General features: G+C 43.4%; 1 protein-coding gene across 1 annotated transcript; it reads left to right on the top strand.

Moving 5' to 3' along the window:
* Positions 1 to 546: 546 nt before the first annotated feature.
* LOC147855504 (germin-like protein 5-1) lies at positions 547 to 1,465 on the top strand. Its single transcript, XM_087330624.1, has 4 exons — positions 547 to 637; positions 734 to 870; positions 1,001 to 1,137; positions 1,288 to 1,465. Coding segments are annotated over exons 1-4 (450 nt in total). The 5' UTR covers positions 547 to 635; the 3' UTR covers positions 1,462 to 1,465.
* Positions 1,466 to 23,964: the final 22,499 nt, after the last annotated feature.

Here is a 23,964-nt window from a genome sequence, read left to right as displayed (position 1 = left end):
GTGGCCCATGTAAGGTAGTTGGGGCCCGTGAGTTTGTCGAGGTTGTAACTTCTCGTAGTGGTTGGGACGAGCGGAGTAGTGCCTTGCGTTGTTGAAAAACCCGGTATTGGGGTTGATGGGCTGGGTGTCGATATGGACGAATTAGGTGTGCCATGTGCATGTTGTGCCATAGTTGTCCGGATCAACTAATGGTAAGAGCACTGGCTGTGAAGGAAGAAAGGGAAGAGGACGGTGGTGGCAAGGGCACTGGCTGTGAAGAAAGAAAGGAAAGAGGACGGTGGTTGGAGAGAGCCTAACGCTCTGATACCATGTTGAGAAGAGATGAAAAGAGAAGAGGCAAGAGAGAGAGAGACAGAGAGAGAGAGAGGGAGAAAGTAAAGTAATGTAAATCTGTATTGAAATCGTCCTATTACAACTATAGGTCTTAGAGACCTATTTATAGCCATATAAGGCAGTTAGAAACCTTTCTTGGTGTTATCACCGGGAGGGCAGTTATATTATATTTATTATTAATAATATTATTTAACTTATATTCTAATAAATTCGTCCTCCGAGATTTGTTAACTAATGGTGCCGTCACACGAGACAGCGGAGGTATTAGGGCCGCGGTTAACATCACCAACCTACCCCTCACCATGTAATATACAACATTCATTCTTCTAACACCTAAGCCCTTTAACATGCTCCTCCTCCATCTTTATAGTGACCGATGGATCCTTATATTTTGTTTTAGGTCGGAGGGGATCACGTACGTGCGGTTCCAGATGGTGCCGTGCGGTGTGAACCTGCCGCACACTCACCCGCGTGCGACCGAGATACTAACACTCATCTCCGGGGGACCACTCCAAGTCGGATTCGTCGACACCTCGGGTGCGCACAAGTTTGAAACAAATGTTTTTAAAATTATTCTTCTCTAGTAGGGTTACTAGGCATTTAAATTAGATGGATTCCTCATATCATCTAATTTTTAATGATTGAATTTTTCTTCAAAAACAAATAGGGACTCCACACATCAACATTCTGTACCCCAGCGATGTCACCCTCTTCCCACGCGGACTCCTCCACTTCGAGATCAATGTCGGCAATGTGACGGCCGACTACATCTCCGCCCTCAAGAGCCAGAACCCGGGCACACTGGTACATTTCAATTCCCACACCCCACACACTCACTCACTCATTCATTCATTCATTCATTCTTCATATGTCTCTTGCTTGTGTTTCAACAAGCTTATCATCTTATATATGTTTTTTGTATGTATGTTTACGTGTGTGTGTGTGTGCATGCAGTCCGCCAGCCTGGCGCTGTTCCAGGTGCCGGCACGTGCGCTCGCCACGTCACTGAATGCCAGCAGGGCGGAGGTGGCTGACGTGGCGTCCACGCTGTTCCCGTACGGCGACGGCCTGAAGAAGACGTCCGACAGCGGATGCATCCCGGGCCAGGACATCACCACCCTCTTCTAACTAAAATCACTCCAAAATCACATGAGTGAATGAATGGATCTACTTATGATAAATAAATGAAATGAAACGCTCTACAACAAAAAAACTATGGCATAAATATAACAATATTTGTATTGTTTTCTCTTTTTAATAAGCAGTAGAACAACTATGAGACCATATACTTAGTTACACATTGTTACCAAATCACATCCCCACCTATACATTTCACATCGAATCTTCAATACTACCTTTACAATGAAATTTGGAGATGGTAAATTAAACGAATATATCAATTTCCCAGTCATATATTGTTAGAAATCGACGCTTTCAAAACCTTCACCTCTCGGCCACAACCGAGGACACACGAGTCAATGCAGCAGTAAATCGAAAACACAGAGAGAGACTCGAATGCACAGGGTTTAGCGTGGAAAACCCTAGACGGGAAAAACCACGGGAGTGCAAGACTCCAACTATCACTATACGCAGGGAATGTACAATGGCGAGCTGCAAGGCGACGACCTTGAGCTCGCTGTCCTCGCCACAGGCGGCGGTATTACACAGAGGCGTCGACCTCTTCCTTTCTCTCTCTCTCACTCTCTCTCTCTCGGCTGTTCTCACTTCGCTCTCTCTAAGTGAAAACAGAAAAAATGAGCAACAACTACAAACTGTTTGCCCTAAGTCATATTTATACACATATGACTTTCGGGCTATTTACAAATATAGCCTAGAGGGCCCTTGGCAAACACATTCACAAATATGTCCCCGCATCCGGATCTCTCTCCGGGTACATTCGTCATCCGGCTCCGTAGCCGGGGTCTTCATCATCCGGATCCGAAACCGGGTCTTCATCATCCGGTTCCGATACCGGGTACTCCTCATTCGGGTCTTCATTCCCGATTCCCGGACATTTGACCATCCCATCCGGAGGGACCGTAATCCCAACATATATAAATGTTGAATTTCAATGATCCTATGTTGTTGGAGCTTCATTTTTTTTTAAAGATGTACCTATTTCCCAAGTGGTATATAAAATGTTCAAATTCAATGATTCCATGTACACGTGAGTGTTGGTTGGTTTAACTAGTGAAATCATGCAAAACTAGTTGGTTGGTGTCACAATAACTTGATGGTATTGTTGTTGTTATTGCCACTAGACAATGCCAATGACTTTCTCGCATCACTCACTTTGTCATTCCCCACTTTCCATTTCACACTACTTCCGCCTTCTTTAATTTGTTCCTTAGTCACCAGCAAAGACAACTTTTTATCTCCCTAAATACCCTACAACTAAATGTTTAGTGACGCAGTAAGTGCGATAACCCCCTTTTTGCTAAATTGCATTGTATAGTGACGCAATAAGTGCGTGTCGCAAGAAGGCCGCAAACAAAGTTTTTGTGGCGCTTCCACACTAGAATGCGTCAACAAGCAGCGTGCATAAAAAACACGTTGCAACTCTAGACTTTATTCTGCATGACACGATGATCTACATTGAAATACATCGTCGTGCTATTGAGTTTTTAAAGTTCGCATACACAAATGTATTGTCAAAGAGTATCTAGAACATCCAAAAGAAGTTGAGGTTCACTATAATTAGCAATTACAAGGGATTAAAAAATCATCCGCACGCAACTTCCTTGGTTCAGGTCCCCACCAGTCCCACTCGCAATTCACATGCACCCACATAACTCCACAACAAATTGAAGTAAGAGAATGACTCACCATATGAAATATGGCATCTTTTGTTCAAATAATTTTCCTCTCGAGGGAAATTATTTGAGTGACTCAATTAGAAGATGAGGTGAAAAAGCACAGAAAACACCTTCACTCAATAGCTATGAGATAGAGTTGAACAATAAAAAATGAATGACAAACTAATATCAACTTGAGCTCAACATTGGATGTGACAAAATGGGATTTCGTGTAGTTCTATTTGAGAGCTTATACTAGTATGCATGCATATGGAGAACATTTATGAATACAAAAGGTAGATTGTCTAAGAATGATTCTTGTGCAGTTGCCTCATTTGAACAACAATCATGAGCAAGCACTATAAATACCAATTGTATTGAAGACAAGCTTGGATACATGGCAATTATACAACTATCTATGATGATGTGTCTTCTTGAGCTATACAACAAGTGATTATACATAACTCCAAATCATTCTTTGAATATGAGTAGCTCAATCACCAATTTTTATTTTATTTTATGGTACATGGCATTGATAAGTAGATTAGTTCTAAGGATAGTAAAGACGCACATGTGAAACTATGTGTTGTGAACCTTTCGATTTTTGGCTTGTGGACTCTCCATAACTTCTACGATAAACTAAAGAACCCTAATTTTACCAGTCCAGTGTGAGCAAGCTTTCTTCTACAAGAATCCTAACACATGAGAGACTATATTATCGCTTGTTGAGCACATCAATTCATCAAAAGATTGACTTGAGCTTGATCACATCAAATCCTGCTCTTGAGGAAAGCTTAAGTAAACTTGCCATATGAGGATAAGTGGAGACATATGAGGATGAACATGAGATCCTACTCGTTAACGAAAGGCACAAGCATAGTTAGAATTCCCATTGAAATTTATAGAGTTTGAGAGTCTGACGATAGTTAGTTATGAACAATAGAGGCATTGGCACCTCTATTTAAACATATTTGAAAAAAGCTCCTTAGCATAAACTAGTCCGAGAGGGCCCAAGGGAGGGGGAAGGGGAAAATAGCAAATTATGTAATGATGAAAACCAAAAACATTATTGCCACACATAATCCTGCTTATGCCACAAGAGAAGCCATGTCTCCTTTGAGGATGACATCGTCACTTTTTGTCTATTGATCGATTTCAAAGGCTTGACGTCATGCCAAAATTCGGTTGGTTAGGATTTCTCCTCTCGTTTGTCCTACCCAAAGAGGAAAAGAAGAATTAAGAAATCATAGTCAATGTTATCTAAAATGTAACAAACTAGGGAATTACAAATCTTTACTACTCTCGTTGTTATGATGTGTACGCAATGGAGAAATTTGTGTAACACCTTAGTTTATTACACATTAAGATTATGTTTTAAAATAGAAGACCTTAAAAGAGATATAGATAAAATTAACAAAGAAAAATCCTCAATTGTGAAGGGCTAATTATTGGAATGGCAAGGTGAAGGATTCAAACAACAGTGACTAGAGAAACGTGATTTATAGTGCACAAAATAAAGAGACAATCAAGTATGAAGCATCAAGTATCAAGAGATGTACACCCATAAAAATAAAAAGGGAGATATACCTTAGTGATAATCAAGTATCAAGCTGAAATACTCCAAAAAAAATTACTATTTTGGTAAGGGGCCCTCTGCAAATCTATAAAGGAGAATGAGAGCTCATTGCTAGGGGCGGCAATTTTAGGGAGAGGCGCCCAAGTTCTATTAACGATGATGTTTTATGGCGTGAAAGTATTGTGTAAAAGGCCAAAAGTATAATATCTTCTAAATAGTTGTATATAGGCCAAATTGAATGTGATGAAAGAGTTTTTATGCCCCCAAAATTTATTTGTTTGCTCTCTGTGTTTTGTTCTTCTTTCTCTGTGTGGATGAAAAATAGTTGCTCGGCCACTCCTCTCTGTGTAGAAATTGCTGAAATTGACCTTCACCCTCACATATGGTATGAGACCGATGGAGATTGTCAATCTGTGGAATTACTTTGTACGATCTACGAGAAGGAGACCACATGAAAAAAACTCCAGCTAATGAGGAAACTCTATGATCTTGACATGAAGGAGACCAATAGTGGTGCCTCTCATTTGAACATTAACTTTGTTGGATTATGGTCTCAATTACAGGCTCAAAAACTGACTATGGATGAGTTAAAATATGCCTTCCTCTTCTACACGATGCCTACGTCTTCACACATATTTTGCATTGCTATTATTGCCACCGAATGGGAAATTGGTCTACAATTACAGATGTGGAGAATCTCTCTTTAGCGATGAAATTCGTAGGAAATCTATGATTGCATCACATAGTGGAGACACATATAATGTGTAAATAGGTTCGTTCTCGCAAGAATCAACAATGTTCTCGGAGCCAAACTACGAACAATAATAGAAATGAACAGGAGTAGAATCAAGTCTAGGATGAAAACCATTGAATTTCTTTATTGCTATAAGAGGGAACACTTCAAGAAAGATTGTTATGCTTTTAAATATCAATAAAAAGATAATACTAATTCCAAATGTGATGGGCACGCAAGCTGACTTATTACTACCTCATCCTTGGTGGAAATAAATGCAACACGGGAGGTGTGGAGTTTAATTCTTTCTAGAATGCTTGCCTTTAATAATATCAACTTAATCAAGAACAGAAATGAACCATGAGCTTGACAAGATTGAAGAGATGAATGGAGAAAATAGTGTATGGCCTTCCAACATGCCAACAGCTCTACCCTAACACCGAAGACGACAATTGAACATGAGCGCCAAGTGACGAACACTGAACCAAGGAGCAGAAGGAGCAGAAGGAGTCGAATGACAAACACACTGAACACGAACACATGAACAATGAACACCGAACAATGCATACTGAACATCCAGCACACACACATGAACACATGAACACACGAGCACACGAACATTGAGCAACGAGCACCGAACACGCGAACATCAAACAATTGAGCACTCACAACGAACATGATGAGCACAAGCACACGAACACGTGAACACCGAACTAACAAGCACCAAACACAATGAGCATGAGCACATGAACAAGGAGCACCAAACATAGGAGCATGCGACCACCGAGCACCAAACAATCAAGCATGAGACCACCGAACACCAATGACGAGCACTAATCACACCAACACCAAGCAACGAACATGATGGCAGAACAATGAACAGTGGGAGGAAGAAGGGATGGAAGAGAAGACTTAAGGAAGAAACTCGCAAGTAAAGCCCCAAGAAAACAAAAAATGAAGAAGAAGAAGAAATGAGTCCTGCCTTCATCCTTTTATAGGGAGGAAGAAGGAATGTCCCTTTGTTAATATTTAAAGTGAGAAACTATTGTAATCCCTTGCCATTGGTCCTAATCTATCTAGAAGGTTAATCCATTTCATTTTGAACCATCCCTATTACATGAAGGCCAACATTGGTCCCCTGTTATTCATGTTGAGAAGCATTTTTTTACGAGTAAACGTCAACAAGTAAAGGTTGACAAACCCAAAGGTTGACGAGTGGGAAAGGTGAACACATGAGAAAGATCGACGAGCGGGAAAGGTTGACAAGTAAAAAAAGGTTGATGACTGCTAGTGGGAAAGGTCGACGAAAGGAAACGACGATGAGCAGAAATGTCAAGGAGTAAGAAAGGTTGATGAGTGAGAACGATCGACAACTACTAAAAGTCAACAAGTGGGAAGGTCGACGAACGAGAAAGATCGACGACTGAGGAAAAAGTCGATAACTAACAAAGATGGAAGAACAAAGGCCACCTAAAGAACATTCGACAATCTTGTTTGACTAGTTTCTCCGACAAGTGACAGTCTTTGACATTCCCCTTCTTTCCACCTCCCTAGTCTATGATCCTCGAGGTTGTGCTGGAGTAGCACGCACACGTGTTCTCGTGAGGATTTCCGGCAATGGTGAGAAAATCGCGTTGAGCGAGCAAAGTTGGCTATGTGCAACATTGCACATGTACATTGGGAAAAATGTAAATAGAAATAAAAGGGAAATTGTAAGGGTGCTAATGTGCACGGGAGTTAGTGAGGAATAAGGGTCATGTGTACATTAGTGCACTTGCATACGTAGTGGGGCTATGAAAGTGAGGGTGTTTAATATACCTCCCCGGAAATCAAGGCAGGTATTTCCTCTAAAAATAAGGAGTATTTGACCAACTTGTAACGTATCTCCCGCCTTGGGGTATAAAAGGAGGGGAGAGCCTCCTATTTCGGGATTCCCCATTTTTTAGTTTGCGACCTAGTTTGTTGTTCGTTTTTCGGTCTGTCAGGGTTCAGGGTTTCGGTTCTGCACTGGCTAGAGCTCCCATGCTCTAAAGGTTCCGATTCTGCATTGTCTTCTCCTCAAGGACCCCATTCGACACGACAATCCCGAGAGCGCCCCGATTGGAGACTTGCCCGCAGAAGGTTATTGTACTCTTGTCTGCTTGCACTGGCTCAAAGCCGAAGTTGTATTCTACTATTCTGTACAAAAATATATACAAAGGGTTGTCTTTATCTGTCTCTATCGGTGTCAAAGGTGTTTCTGTACATAAGAAGTGTCTCTTATGTAAGCATTGTGTGCGTGTTTTCTATCTCTCTCGTTCGGTTGGTTCCAGTACATATCCGGAAATGCTCTAGTCGGTGTCGTAGTCGGTCGTCAGGACTAATGAAGCTCGGCTTTCATCCTCTGTCTCTCTCAGGTCCAAGACCCTAGTGGTCCCGCCCTTGATCCTACATGTACTTGCGGATTTTCGCGACATCTTTGGTGAACTTGACCTGAAGGGGCGACAAGGGAGGACGTAGATGGAAGACGATGACTTCGCGGAGATAATGGCGAAGGTAGTGTTGGAGTTCAGACAATCGATGATGAGACGAGCGGTGGCACAACAAGTTGTCGAGTCGGCCGTTTCAATGGTGACAGAGTCCCATTCTATTTGGAAGCCTGCAATGCAGAAATGGCAGTGAGGAATGTAGATGAGGCATTGAGGCTGGAATATTTTTGTCGGGTGGTTGCCGTCCGGAAGCACGAGGGAGTAAAGGAGCTCAAAGAAGCTCATAGTTTGTGGGAGGCCTTCGGAGAGGCACTCTTACAGGCATACAGAGGCAGGAAGCCAAAAAGTTGGAGTCGGTGCGATTTTGACCATTGGGTAGCGTTGGCGAAGGCCCACCGAGACACAACGAAGGCGTTCCTAGAGTTTGAGTGGCGCTTTGCTCTGCTCTTGTAGTGGGAACAAAGACTGGTGGGGATGGATAACATCTTGTTGTTCATAAAGTCGATCGATCGGAAGGAGCGAATGGCCATCGGGATCGAGCTTGAAGACTATTGTCTCCTTCTCAAGGATACACCTTCAATTACTCCCCCTTGAGTAATCGGGTCAAGGGATTGTGGTTAAGTAGGAGAGTACGATAGGGCTCAGTAGGCCGATCAGTTACACAATAACCAGCCACAACCGGTATTCTACTTACGATTTAAGAATAGCCGAATCAACAGAATAGACACAAAGGTGACCCACTAAGTATATGTATTGATTATGGAATAAAATCAATTACAAGGCAACGCATGCCGATTATATTAGTGACTCTTCTCTTATATCATAAAATATGCATATATATTCCCCCGTTTCCTTCTATTGTTCCACGATTTATATAGCCTATTCTCTCCTTGGCGCGCTTCAACTACTTCCTCAGCTATGAGTGCTCACTCGATTCCCTTTTTACTTACTCGACCTACTCATCTCTTTAGATTCGTTTCACACCTCGTGCCCTTTGTCCCACGGATAACACCTGTCGAACTTAAAAAATCACTCAATATCAAATAAAAAATCGATATCGTGAAATTGAGAAAAGACCCAAAAATTGCTTGTACACTCACTCTTCTTCCAAAATTAATATGATACCCTCAGGTTGCTCTGACTCCCTCGTGTGAGATCGACCGTCAAATCGGCCCTTTGTTCTGTACTTGCAGGGGCTTCGGTTTGCTCTATCGGCCCTTGAGTTGCCTCCTCCTGTGTTAGGTCGGCTGACAAATCGAGTTGTTGGTCTCTAAATTCTACCATGACTTTTATAGCCCCTTCCTCCCACTTTGTCTCCGTGATTTGTTCAACCACTTGTGCCATCTCCGGTTGGGGGCATGTCGCCTCTTCTTCTTTCGGCTCCTAGGTTGCTTCTTCTATCCCCTTCTGGGTTGCTACTAAGGCCTGTGTCATGGCTTCTACTTCCTTTTCGGCTTGGAGGCGCAACATTCATAACCTTCTGTTTCGATCATGTTCAGTAGTTGATCATCCTTAAACTCCTTGAGGAGGTTTCCAATGGCCGTGGTGTGTGTTTTGGCTAGAGCTTGGAATTCCTTGGTGAGGTCTTCATGGAATTCCTTGCTATTATCCTTTATATTGTTAAAACCGCTGCCCTCTTTTCTTTGATTTTCGGCATCAGCTCGGAAGATCTGTAATTCGGCTTCTTGAGCCGCTCATTCGTTCCATCTGTGAGCTAGTGCAGCTTCGACTTTTTTATTGAGCTTTAGCCTGTGCTTCGGCACATATTCCTTCACGTGGGTTTCGCCCATTTCATATTTGGCTCGGAGGGTGTCCATTTCTTCTTTAGCTGTCGCGGTGTCCTGTTCGTGCTTGGCTTTGAGGATCTCCCACGATATGGTAACTCCGGTGAGCTTTTCTTCCATTTCCTTTGTACGTAATCATAGCGTCAAAAGAGTCGATCCGAATTATGGGCTAACTCCTATAGATATCGGTCACACTGTTGTTCGAGTTCTAGTGTTGAGGAGATTTGCAATTGGTGGAGGGACTCCAACAATGTATATTTCTCCTGCTCAACTTCGTCTAACATTTGTCGGGTAGCTTGGTTCAGTCCGTATAAGCTCTTCTTGAACCGGCACACCAGGTGCTCCTCCTTTCTTGACAAATCCCTCTGACTATTGCATGTAGATCTCTTCTTCGATGTCACCGGGCAGGAACGTCGTCTTGACGTCTAACTGCTTGACCTCGAGGTCCATGCTTGTTGCAATGCTCAACACAATCCGGATGGATGTCATCTTTACTACCGGCGCAAAGATCTCATCGATATCCACTCCTTTCTTCTATTGGAAGCCCTTCACCACAATGTAGGCTTTGTATCTCGGTGGATTTCTGATGTCTCCCGGTTTCAACTTGTACACCCACTTGTTCCAGAGCTCTCTCTTCCCTTTCGACAGCTCTGTCAATTCGTATGTGTGGTTCTCCTGCATGGCACTTAACCACTTGTAGTTGCAGCTGTGGGTGTCTTTCTTTGCTTCTTCAAAGCTTTACGGCTCCCCCTCATCGGTTAGTAGTATCTCTGCGGGGCCTTTCTCTCTCTCCTAGAGGATATCTCCATCCCTGGTTTTCGACCACTAGTTCCTCTGACTATTCTTCATCCAAATCTAATTCGGGGTCTTGTCCGGTCCCGGTGCCCAATTCTTCTTCTTCGGTCGGTCCGGTTCCTTGTTCGGGACCGGCCTGTTGATTGAATGTCATCTGTCTTCCAGTCGGATGGGTCCTTATATCCTTCAACCGACCTCTGTCGGTCGACCCAGAATCCATTGTCTTCTTCTCCGACTCCCAGTCGGCAATGGTCTTGTCTTCCATGACGACTATTTCTTGACTCAATAGCCAAACTCATCATCGCCGTATCCAAGGAATATGCATGGTCGGGAATTCAGATTCAATTTTTCCCTCTTTTCTTTTGCTACATGTACGTAGGGAACACAGTCAAACACCTTTAAGTGCCAGTAAGACACATCTTTATCAGTACATACTCTCTGCGGTGTGTCTACATCCAAGGGAGCTGAGGGTGACCTGTTTATCAAATAGATCGCCACCATCACCGGGTCAACCCAAAACATCTTGGATAACTTGGCATATCCAAGAATGCTTCAGACTCCTCCATTATGGTGTAGTTTATTCTCTCGGCTAGTCCATTAAGATCTGGTGTCTTTGGCACGGTAAATTTGAGCCGGATTCCTTTTGATCGGAAGTATTCCTCGAATTGCCCACAATACCCTCTATTGTTGTCGGCTCGAACTTCTTTCAACTTGTGGATGCTTTCTCTTTCCAGTCTTGCGTTGAAGTCCTTGAAGAACCAGAGCTTTTGGATGTGGTCATCTATAAACGTCACGAAGTACTGTGACCCGGCATGGGACTTTGTGTCCACTTGGCATACATCAGTATGGAGAAACTCCAGTGGTTCTTTCCATCTTGTCGGTAGTCTGTTTTAGAAAGAGGTTCGGTTTTGCTTGCCAGCCATGTCAGTGCACTTATCTAGCTGCACATTTTTCATCTCGGGAATGAGGTTATCCTTGGTAGGTTTATGCATCCCTTTATGGCTCATGTGGCACAGGCTCTCGTGCCACAGCTCACCGATGGTGTCCGCTGCCACATTTACTTCCTCCTGATAAATCCAGGCATGCATCAAGAATAGGGTGTTGATTTTCCGGTCTCGGGCCACGATCGGGCTCCCTTTGGCAAATTTCATAACTCGTTTCTGGATTTTACCGGTGTAGCCTTCATTATCTAGCCAACTGGCTGATATTAGGTTCAATCGAACCTCCGGAACGTGTCAGACATCTTTTAGCAACCTACACCCGGTTGAAGTCGTCAGTGACATGTCTCCTATGCTGACAATTCAACATGCACCTTCATTCCCCATTCTCACACAACCGTAATCTCCGGCTCTGTAGGATGCGAAGCATTTCCGGTCGGGAGTCAGATGGAACAACGCTCCGGAGTCGACCACCCACGTCGTTTCGTCACTGACAAGATGTAGATCGCTCGCCTTGATGATAAGCAATAGTTCTTCTTCACTTGTCGTGATTTCCAAATGCTCCTTTACGGTCCGAACTCTTCCGGTCCGAACCCTTCTCCGAGTCGGCATTGTCGCTCCCCCTTTCTCCTTTCAGAAGTGTCGGCAATTCTTCTGGAAATGCCCCGTCTTCCCACAATAGAAGCAAGTGGGCCTCCCCTTGATTTTGACCTCATCTCCGATTTGTTCCGGGTTAGGGGACTCCAATTTCGGCATCTTCGCCGGTTATTGACGTCTCACTAACTTCCAGAATACTCAGACTCAATTTACGACATTCTTGTTCTGAAACATGATGCCTATGTTCTCCCAAAGCTCATGAGCCTTCCTCTCTTCATTGAAGTTGGTGTACAAGCTCATGTCGATGAAGCATCAGATGTAGGTTGTTTTATTCATGTGCATTACCTCCCACGTCGCAACATCTATCTTGTTTCGTCTTGCATCTCCGAATTGTACCGGCAATCAGATTTCTTGGACCACCAACATGTCCCGCATCTTCGACTTCCATACTAGGTAGTTGGAGCTAGTGAGTTTGAACATGTCGTTGAATGGATCTTCCATGCTTTGATATCAGATTGTTAGGAATAGTGCTCAGCCACAACCGAGTGTCAACGTTCAATGGAAGGATCAATTAAAAACATGTAGATAGATACACACTTGCACACGGTATAAGATGACACAGAATAGTAACATGGAAAACCTCGAGAGACAAAATCATGAGAGTTCTCTAACTCCAAACAAACTCACTATAGAGAGGAAAGGTACGAAGGGAGAATTAGAGCCTATGACCTTGAGCTCTATCTTCGCCAGCCGGCAATTACAACAGAAAATGCTTTCTGTTTCTCTCTGTCTATCTCTCTATTTCTCTCTATGTATTAAAATACCACAACAACTCAACCATTTTCCCTAGTTATATTTATACTCATATAACTTTTAGGGTATTTACAAATCTATCTCTCTTCTTGTTAAAGCTCGAGCCATCCGGACCCCTTCCAGGTCCATCTAATCCGGTTTTGGAATATCCTTCCGAAATCTCTGATCCAAATCGTTCATCTCAAGCTTCTCTGATCCCCATTATGAGGGACCAGTATCTCAACATGATCTTTGGTTTTGATCGGATAAGCCCGCACCTTTCGAGTCGAGTCATCGATAAAACTTACGAAGTACAAAGCACTGGCAAAAGATTGATGTGGCATAGGGCCACATACGTCCAAGTGGATTGGATTCTCTCGATGTACTTGTCGGTTGTGAGGCAGTTTTCTATTTGCCATACTGGCAATGCTCGCAGAATTGATGATTGAAGAAGGAGAGTTTGGGGATGTATTCGGATCTAGATAAGTGCATTATGCTAGCCTTGCTGATGTGTCGGAGTGGTCCATGCCATAGCGATGGTACGGGAATATCCACCAGGAAACAAGTCACCCTCTTTGACTGTGACATATAACGGGTACAGTGAATGTATTTTCGGCTCTCTAGCAAGCAGGACGTTCCCCCTATGGAGTTTCCACCCTCTTGATGAGAAGTCAAGACGGATGTTGACTCCGTTTAATTGTCTGACTGAGATCAAAGTTCTTGAGAGCTCAGGTACATGTCGGAATTTGTGTAGTACTAATGTAGAACCACCTGGGATTTAGTTCTATAGTGCCGATTCTGATAATAACGCAATGCTACAAATTTTCGACTCGTACTGAGTCAGAGTGTCGGGCCGAATATTGCCGAAATTTGGATCTGTGAGGGGTCACATGGTAGGATGCACCTGAATCCAAGAGCCATGTGCTTGATTCCTCAATCGTAAGCAAAACTTCTAATTCGATGGATAGTATGTTCGGGTAGTTCCAGAATACTTCGGCCAAAGAGTTGATATACTTGACCTCCCCATCCCGGCCACTGTTTTGATCAGCTCGCTAAGCTCTATCGTTCTTCGCTTTCAGTGCACGACAATCGGCTTTGATGTGCCCGGGTTTCTTGCAATAGTTGCAAATTCCATTGTCCTAGGACTTGCTCCGACTTCGTTGATTGTTCAGCGGTCCGGAAGAACTTCTTCCTCGATTATTCGATCGGTCAGTCTAACCTTGTACTACGTAAGCGTCATTTGCCGAATCTTTTGAAACAATTTCGTCTAAGCATCTTCAGTCAGAATTGCGCTAGTAACTTCAGAGTACTTCACGGCAACATTCGACGCATTGCACACGGTTATGACGAAAGTTTCCCACAAAGGGGGGAGACTACGCATAAAAAGCATCGCTTTTATTTCATCCTCAATGATCGTCCCCTGAGCCGAGATTTGGGAACATAGGCCTTCGTACTCATTGAGGTGTGCGTAGACCAAATCAGATTCTTTCATCGAAAGATTATAAAGGCACCGAATTAGATATATCTTTGTGGCAGCTACCTTCTTCTCATAGGTATCCGAAAGTGTCTTCTAAAGTTGAAAGGTTGTCGAACAGGATTGCACTATAAAGTACACTAACTCCGACAAGTGCATCCGAATGGTGGCTTAGACAATTCTGTCGAGTTTTGTCCAATCATTTGGCTTGATTCCTTCTAGAGGATTTTCTAACTCGATTGGATCTATTTGACCCATGACTATCAGATAATCTTGCATCTGCTCTTTCCAGAAGTTGAAGTTCGATCCATTGAACTACCTTAGACTGATCTCTGATGAGTTGGATGTTGATGACATCTATGTCTGCTTGTTAGACTCTATTCGGAGTTGTCTACAAACAGTGGTGGGATGCAGCCAACTGGCTCACTTGATATCGTTAGAGTCGGATTCAAACACAAGTCGAATCGGCTTCCTGAGTTGGATACGATTCTGTGTACTTGATTCCAATGCTAATTTTGAGATGTTGATCACAGATTTTTTGTTGATTATCCAGACCAATCCTACTTGAAATGACTACGACGATTAGAGGGACAGAGCCGATTGGTCCTCACAAATGTTGTCTAGCCGACTGATTGGGGGTTGTTCCCTAGGGCCCAATCTGCTACGAGTGATTACGATGGAGGCAACAACATCAAGGAAAAACCAAGCTCTGATACCAGATGTTGAAAGAAGTTGTCTTATGCGGAACAATATCTCAGCACTCTTGGTTATGAAGATCGTTAGAGAGTAAATGGGAAACAGATTAAGAACAATAGACAACTAGATCATAACACAATATCAACAAAGCAACAGAAAAAGAAGGTAGAATAGTGATGGCACAAGCAAAATGTAACTATATTATTTGGGCTCTGAGTTACAAACGAATGGCGACAACAACAAAAAATGAGCCACCTTACAAACTACGTTACAAAGCTCGTTATATATTAACTGGGTTAGCGCATGTTTACAAAATTGTCCTAAATCTAGTTTCTTCAAGGGGATAATGTGAATACGGCCATTATATACCCTTATTCGAGAAGGGGGGAGGGGGGGGCGGGGTATCCTCAAGTTTTGGTACAATGTCATGACAAATGAAGCAATGTCTCCTTTCGTCGTTGTTGATTTTACACGCCACGCCCTCTTGACTTGTAACACATGACCTTTCTCTCGATTCCAATAGTGCTTTCGCATTGTATCTCCCTTCCCTTCTAACAATGAGCTCTATTCAACCTTTTATACAATTCGAGAGGCTCTCCCACATAAAAATAGTGGGTGCTTTTTTATTTTAGCATGCACCATGCTACTTTTTGTTGTGTATTCATAACGTTGGTTAGGGTAGGTCACCAATATTTACATTAGTGAAGGGTATGTTCACCAATGTTAAAAAGGGGACTAATGATTGGATAGAAGGAATGATAAGTGCATGCACTATCATGATTTAGACAACCCTTGAACATGTTGTCTTGACATTCTCTTTGGCAATATGCAACATTTGGTTCATGTCTTGCAAAAAATCGTGTGTACTGTCTAATGTATCACGATGAATCGTGACATCAACTTGGGCACATCGCTGAAAACCATACATCAAGATAAAAGGACTATATCCAGTGGATGTATGTTTAGAGCTATTATAGGCAAATTCTAAGATAGGAAGGTATTTCTCCCACTTAGAAGGGGTTTTTGCTACATAAGCTCGAAGCATGTCCTCAATAATTTGATTAACTCGTTCAGTTTGTCCATCAGACTGAGGATGATCTGCGGAACTCATGCTCAACGTAGTTTCTAGTTTCTTAAAGACTTGAGTCCAAAAGTCACTAGTAAACTTGGAATCTCGATCACTAACAATATCCATCAGTAATCCATAAAAACAAAATAACTCATCAACAAATTGATAAGCCAATTGTTGAGCGGTTACCGTGGTTTTGGTAGGAATAAATCTAGCCAATTTTGTTAGTCTGTCAACAACAACCGAAATGGCATCATGACCCCTCTGTGTATGAGGTAAACTAACAATAAAATCCATCGAGATACTTTCCCATTTATTGTTGGGAATATCTAATGGATGTGAAAGACCAGCAACTTTAAGTCGTTCTGACTTATTAATCTGACATTGGAAGCATTGACTTACGTATTTATGCACGTTCGAGCGCATCTTAGGCCAGAAAAAAGTACTCGAGATGAGAACAAGTGTGCGTTGTATTCCAAGATGACCAACATATGGTGCATCAAGACATTCATGAAGAATTTTCTATTTTACGTTTGGTAAATCTGGAACAGAGACCTTTCCACTATGGTAGAGCAAACCATTTGTAATGTGAAAGGTCGCCTTCAAGGGTAGGGTGCCAGTATCGACATCTAAACCAGATTCGGCTTTCATCTAGTATTTCGAAAAATAATTGTCATCAAGGTATTTCCCTCGAAGGTGATCTAAAAGATCAGATTTTATTTCCATGAAGCTAAACATATTAACTTCTTTAATGCAACTAAGAGCATCCGCAACAGTGTTCATAGAACCCTTTCGATATAGTATGGAAAAATCAAAATCATGCATAAGGTCAGCCCAACGGCCTTTACTACCAACAAGATCTCACTGGTCACAAAAATACTTCAATGATTGATGGTTTGTTGTAACCACAAATTTATTTCCATAGAGATAGTGCCTCCATGTTTTAAGTGCATGTATTACTGCAAACAACTCTTTCTCTTGAACCGAATACCGAGATTGAGCAGCATCAAGCTTCTTACTTTCAAAAGCAATACGGTGACCGCCTTGATAAAGAATGACACCAATAGCATAATCACTAGCATCGGTTTCGATTGACAAAGGCTTAGAAGGGTCCGGTAATAGAAGACACACATGCTCTTTGAGTGTCTCAAATGATTTGTCAAGTTGTTCATTCCATGCAATTGGTTTGACAGACTTACATGGATGACCTTTTACAAGGTTAGTTAATGGCGTAGTCAATTTGGAATCGTTACGAATTGATTTTCGTAAAAATCCAACAAACCCTAAGAATGATCGCAATTCACAAATATTACAAGGAATGGGCCAAAGTTTAACCTTTTCAATACGAGAAGGTTCAATTTCACCACCATTTTCCGTAATTAAATGACCTAGGTACACAATAGATTTTTGGAAAAAATCACATTTTGAATGTTTTGCATAGAAAGAGTTGTCACGCAACTTTTGCAAAACAAATCGAACATGTTGAACATGATCTTGCAAGGTACAGCTATATATCAAAATATCATCCAAGAAGACGACAACAAAATCACCGAATTGACCTTGGAAAACGTCATTCATCGCTTGTTGGAATGTGGCTGGAGTATTAGTTAACCCAAAAGGCATGACTAAAAACTCATAATGTAGTGCGTACGAAAAGTGGTTTTAGGAATATCATCCTTGGTAATGCGAATTTGATGATAACCTATCTGTTACTCAATTTTTGTAAAATATCAGGCCTCATGCAAACGATCAATCAAATCATCGGCACAAGTTAACGGATATGCATTTTTAATTGTCAATTTATTCAAACGGCGATAATTGATACACATTCACCCTGAATCTTCCTTCTGTTGGCAAATCGGTCCCTCCGGATGGGATGTAGTGATGAATGAAGAGGACCCGGTGACAACCGGAAGAGATCCGGAAACTAGAGGAGACCCGGTGAGAACCTGAAGAGAGCCAGTGAGAACCGGAAGAGAGAAGTTTATGAGTAAGCCCATTGAGGCTATATTTGTAAATAGCCCTAAGTTCATATAAGTATAAATATGACTTAGGGCAATAACTGTATAATGTTATGTTGTATTGTTGTTGTATTGTTGTAATTGTTGTACAGAGACGTTGTCGTGAAAATATGGCGAGGATACGTGAACGTTCAGGCAAGACCCCGGGGCCTTTGACTAGAGGATATCAAATTCGTGTATTAATGTACTAAGAATTAACCGAAATGAGAAAGATTAATAGATTTCATTAACAAGTAGAAAGAAAGATTACAATTAATCCCAAGATTGGGATTACAAAATGTTTGCTAATGGAGATGGCTAGAGTAATAGATTAGAAGAAATGAGATATGGATTTAATTAGAATATTAGGGTTTTTAGATTCAATTCGAAAATTAGGGTTTCTGAGTTGTATGGCTTTGATTAGGAAATTAGGGTTTACTTGAGAGATAGCTTCCCTCCCCTATCGAAAAAAATTCTAAATTTATGAGTGATTCACGGATTCTTCCTTTTTTTTTCTCCTTCCCTTGCATGCATCCCATATGGCGTTTACTTTAGTTTTCTTCACTTTACTTTAGTTTGTTGCATGATCTCCACCTTTTTGTTGCACACCTTCCACATCACCTTTACTTTTTGCATACACTCCAACTTTAGTTGCTTGCATCCACATGGCCTTTACTTTAGTTCTCTTCACTTTACTTTAGTTTGTTTCATAATCCAATCTTCCGTCCGTCAGCGTCCAACCTCGTCGGGTAGCCATTTCTGCTAGATCACCAAATCCCTCGCCGAACGGTTCGGGTTTGCTTGCCGGTTCCAGTTCCAATTTTGCTTGCTGGCCGGTTCCGATTCCTGTTCCGGTTTGCTTGCCGACCGGTTTCCGGTTTCTAGTTTTGCATACCAGCCAGTTTCCGGATTTGCATACCGGCCGGTTTCCAGATTCCGGTTTTGCATACCGGCCGGTTTCCGGATTCCAGTTTTGCTTACCAGCCGGTTTCCGAATTTGCTTACCGTCCAGTTTCCGGTTTTTGGAAACATGGCAAAGACAAAGTGGCCAAAGTGCTCTTAGCACAAATGAAAAATGAGGGAGCTCAAGGTGCTTATATAGCCAGGACCTTAAGTTTCCTATCTATGTGGGATAGTTCTAATTTCCCTATCTTCTCAAACTTCATTTTCACATAACTTGATATGTATTTCTCCATTTTGTATATAGTAAAATACGTTTTAAAGCTCTTGAGTATATCCATCTTTCTATAGTAAGCTACTAATCTAATCTATAATAATTATTTCATTATTTTTTTACATAGTGTGTGAAGATTCACACGACAACGTATAGAGCGACAAAGAGAGAGGGAGAGAGATATAGAGTGATACTCTATTGTAACTGCTGCTTGGCGAAGAAACCAAGCTCGAGATCGCTGCCTACGAGTCTCTGATTGTACCCCTTCTCTTCATAGTGATAGTTCGGAGTCTGTGGGTTGTCGTGGTTTTTCCCATTTAGGGTTTTCCATGTAAACATCACGTGTATTCTCTTTTGTGTGTACGTTTATTCCCATTCCTGTGTTGCACTTTTATTCAAGTGATTCAAGACTAGGTTGTGGTCAAGCAGTATTTCGCGGTATTCCTCACAAACTGGTATCAGAGCGAACAACACAGAAAATGGAAGAATCCTTTAGCGGCATGTTCAAGCTCATTGGCTCCAACTACTCAATGTGGAAGTCGAAGATGAGGGATATGCTAGTGGTCAAAGATCTTTGGTTGTTGGTTCAGTTCGGGGACAAGAGACCGTATAAGATCGACGCCACAGTGTGGGAGGTGATGCACATGAAGACGATGGCATACACCCGGTGCTTCATTGACATGATCTTGTACAACAACTTTAATGAAGAAAGTAAGGCCCATGAACTCTGGGAGAAGATCGACATCATGTTCAAGAACAAGAATGTTGTTAACCGGGTTTCGGTATTCCGAAAGCTAGTGAGGCTCTGGTACCAAGACGACTCCAGTATGGCGGAGCACATGAATGCCTTCCAGGTACTGATACATCAGGCAACCTCGTTGGAAGTACCTCTCGCCGATGAGGTACTTGCTCTACTCCTGTTCGGTTCCCTCTCAGATAGCTGGGAGACGTTAGTTGTCATGTTGGGCAACGCCAGGCCAGAAGGAAAACAGTTATCCCTACTAAGAGTCAAGTCAAGCTTGCTAGATGAGGAGGCGTGTCGGAAAGACAAGGAAGTGATCTCCGACACCAAAGCCCTCCTTACTAAATCAGAACGCGGAAGACAAATCGAAGTCCCCAGAACCGGGAAAAGTCGGGGACACGGTCAAAGTCAAGGGGAAGGCCCACTTGCTTCTATTCCAGCAAGTTGGGGCACTTCCAAAAGAACTGTTGGCATTTCCGGAAAGACAAGGGAATCGACAGTACCGATTCGAAGAAGTCCCCGGACCGAAACGGTTCGGATCGGCGAGGCCCGGACCGGAAGGGAACGATGGGATCACAACAAGTGTAGAGGAACTAATGCTCATCACCAAGTAGAGTGAGTTGAACCTTGCCGGCGATGAGACAACATGGGTTGTCGATTCCGGAGTGTCCGGAAATGCTTCTCATCGTACAGAGTTGGTGAGCACGGATGTGTCCGGATGGGGAATAAAGGTACATACTGAATTGTTGGCATAGGAGACGTGTGGTTGGTTGATGACACCAACCGGATGCAAGTTGTTGCTAAAGGATGTCTGACATGTTCCGAAGGTTCGACTTAACCTAATATCAGTCGGTTGGCTAGATGATGAAGGCTACACGGGTAGCATCTAGAATGGAGTTATGATGTTCAGCAAGGGAAGCTTGATAGTGGCTCCAGCTCGGAAGATCAACACACTGTACTTGATGAATGCTCGGATATGCTGGGAAGAGGTGAACGTAGCATTTGACACTGCCAGTGAGCGTGGCACAAAAGTCTGTGTCACAGGAGTGAGAAGGCTTGCCGAAGACAACCTCATTCTAGTAAAGGACGTACAATTTGAGAAGTGCACCGATTGTCTTGTTGGCAAGGAAAACTGAACGTCCTTCCGGTCAAGGCCACCGATGAGATGAAATGCACCACTAGAGCTGGTGCATACCGATGTGTGTCAAGTAGACACGAAGTCATATGCCGGATTGCAGTACTTCGTGACGTTCATAAATGATCACAGCCGGAAGCTGTGGGTCTCACCGTTGAAGACAAAGGATCGAGTGCTAACCATCTTCAAGGAGCTCCATGTGAGAGTAGAAAGAGAAACCGGCCGGAAGTTGAAGGTGGTTCGAGCAGATAACAGAAGAGAATATTGGGAGCAGTTCGAGGAGAATTGCCGGTCGAAGGGAATCCAGCTCGAATTTACCGTGCCGAAGACGCCGGAATTGAATGGGCTGGCCGAAAGGATGAACTAGACAATAATCGAGAGTGTCCTGAGCATGCTCGCACATGCCAAGTTACCCAAGATGTTTTGGGTCGAGGTGCTATCGACGGTGACATATGTGATAAACAGATCACCCTCAGTACCCTTGGAAGGAGACACACGTCAGAAAGTATGGACCGGTAAAGATGTCTCTTACCGGCATCTAAAGGTGTTCGGGTGTCTTGCATATGTGCATGTGGCAAAGGACAAGAGAGCAAAGCTGGATCCTAAGTCCAGGCCATGCATATTCCTTAGATATGACAACGATGACTTTGGTTACTAGGTATGGGATCTGGTCGACAAGAAGGTGTTCCGGAGTCGGGACATAGTCTTCATGGAAGACAGGACCATTGCCGCCTGAGAGTCGGAGAAGAAGATGACCAACTCCGGATCATCCAATTGAAACCGGCCTAGGGACCCAAGGACCTACCCGGTTGAAAGCCGAATGTTAGCCGATAACCGAACGACACTCGACGAACCGGCCCGATTCGGACAAGAAACCGAACCGACCGAAGAAGAAGAAGAAGAAGAAGACATTGGTATCGGACAAGATCCCGAATCAGACTCAGATGAGGAACTGACGGAGGAACCGATAGTCTGAAACCAAGGACGGAGATATCCTCTCTGAGAGAGAGGAGTCCCCCCGGAGATTCCCGAATACAGAGCATGTGTTGCTAACCGATGAGGGGGAGCCGGAAAGCTTCGAAGAAGCAAAGAGGGACACCCATAGCCGCAAGTGGTTGAGTGCCATGCAAGATGAGATGGATTCCCTGCATGAGAACCACACATATGAACTAACAAAGTTGCCGAAAGGGAAGAGAGCACTCCGGAACAAGTGGGTGTACAAGTTGAAACCGGGAGATGCCGGAAATCCACCCAGGTATAAGGCCCGAATTGTGGTGAAGGGCTTCTAGTAGAAGAAAGGAGTGGATTTCGATGAGATCTTTGCCCCGGTAATAAAGATGACATCCATCCGGACAGTATTGGGAAACTGGACGTGAAGACGACATTCCTCCATGGTGACCTCAAAGAGGAGATCTTCATGCATCAACCGGAAGGATTTGAGGAGAAAGAGAAGGAGCACATGGTGTGCCGGCTAAAGAAGAGCCTATACAGACTGAAGCAAGCCCCCCGACAATGGTATCGGAAGTTCAACTCCTTCATGACCGACCAAGGGTACCACAAAACGCAAGCGTGTTTGTGAAGAAATTTGATGGAGGAGATTTCCTAATACTCCTCCTATATGTGGATGATATGTTGATCGTCGGACGAGACCAAGGCAAGATTCAGATGCTAACGAAGGCCCTGAACTGGACCTTCTTAATGAAAGACTTGGGGCCGCCAAGACAGATATTGGGAATGCACATCATCCAGGACCGGTCGAAGAAGTTGTTGTGGTTGTCACAGGAGAAGTATGTGACAAAGGTGATTCAACGGTTCAACATGTGTTACCTGTTCCTTTGGGTGAACACCTTCGATAGATCTGCGGCTATCGGTATTCAAGGGCGTGGTACGTGAAGGCTCGTAACAGAGGCGTCGAGAGAGAGACAGGGCTCAGAGAGAAAACACTAGCGAGGTCTTGATAGGCGTGGGCGGCATTGAACTCATAGGTATGGATCAAAGCACAGACTCATGGAGCAAAATGGGCACAAATCCGATATATTACTATGACAGAAAAGATTACAGAACACGGCCTATGGCCGGTGACCTTACAAGTTTATCTAGTTACGAGGGACTAAGCTAGTGCTTCCGCCTATATTTTTCTTCTCTCTCCCTCTCTGAGGTACTGGTCCTCATTTAAATAACTTTTCCCCTAATACACAGCCGAGCCATCGGTGGCCCATGATACTCGGACTCGGCATTTGCTAATTCCCTAATTTTACATTTCTGTCCTCTGGACAACAACATGTCGAAGGCGAAACCGGTTAGATCGACACTTCCGGCAAACTGCAAGATGTCCATAAAACAAAGCCTAAGGACAAAGGCGGAGAAGGTGAATATGATGAAAATACCATATGCCTCTGCTGTCGGGAGCTTAATGTACGCGATTGTATGTACCCGACAGGATATCGGATATGCAGTCGGAGTGGTGAGCTGGTTCATGAGCAATCCTGGCAAAGAGCATTGGAACATGTTCAAGTGGATACTCCGGTACTTGAAAGACACCTTGAGTATGTGCGTCCAGTTCGGCTCTGGTAAACCCCAACTCGACAACTTCACGGATTTGGATATGTCGGGTGATGCAGATACCAACCGGTCTACATCCAGATATGTCATGACTTGTGCAGGGGGAGCTATTTCGTGGCAGTCGAGGCTAGAGAAGACGGTTGCATTGTCAACCACGGAAGCAGAGTACATGGTAGCTGTAGAAGCCACCTTCATCGGAGAGCTAGGGATCCAACAGGAGGAATATCGGCTCTACTGCAACAATCAAACTGCCAGCCACCTTGCAAAGAACGCGGCTTTCCATTCCTGGAAGAAAAATATC

The sequence above is a fragment of the Azolla caroliniana genome, unplaced genomic scaffold, assembly GCF_043228905.1.
Source record: "Azolla caroliniana isolate FFs.n. ecotype wild unplaced genomic scaffold, voAzoCaro1.0.p SCAF_14, whole genome shotgun sequence".
NCBI lineage: Eukaryota > Viridiplantae > Streptophyta > Polypodiopsida > Salviniales > Salviniaceae > Azolla > Azolla caroliniana.
Note: the sequence above shows the minus strand (reverse complement) of the source record. Positions and strands in the feature narration are given on the sequence as shown.

Bases quoted from the DNA above. Each gene is read 5' to 3' on its own strand.
- LOC147855504 (XM_087330624.1), top strand. The intron at 871-1,000 runs GTGCGCACAAGT...AAAAACAAATAG, and splicing joins CGGATTCGTCGACACCTCGG to GGACTCCACACATCAACATT. The intron at 1,138-1,287 runs GTACATTTCAAT...GTGTGCATGCAG, and splicing joins GCCAGAACCCGGGCACACTG to TCCGCCAGCCTGGCGCTGTT.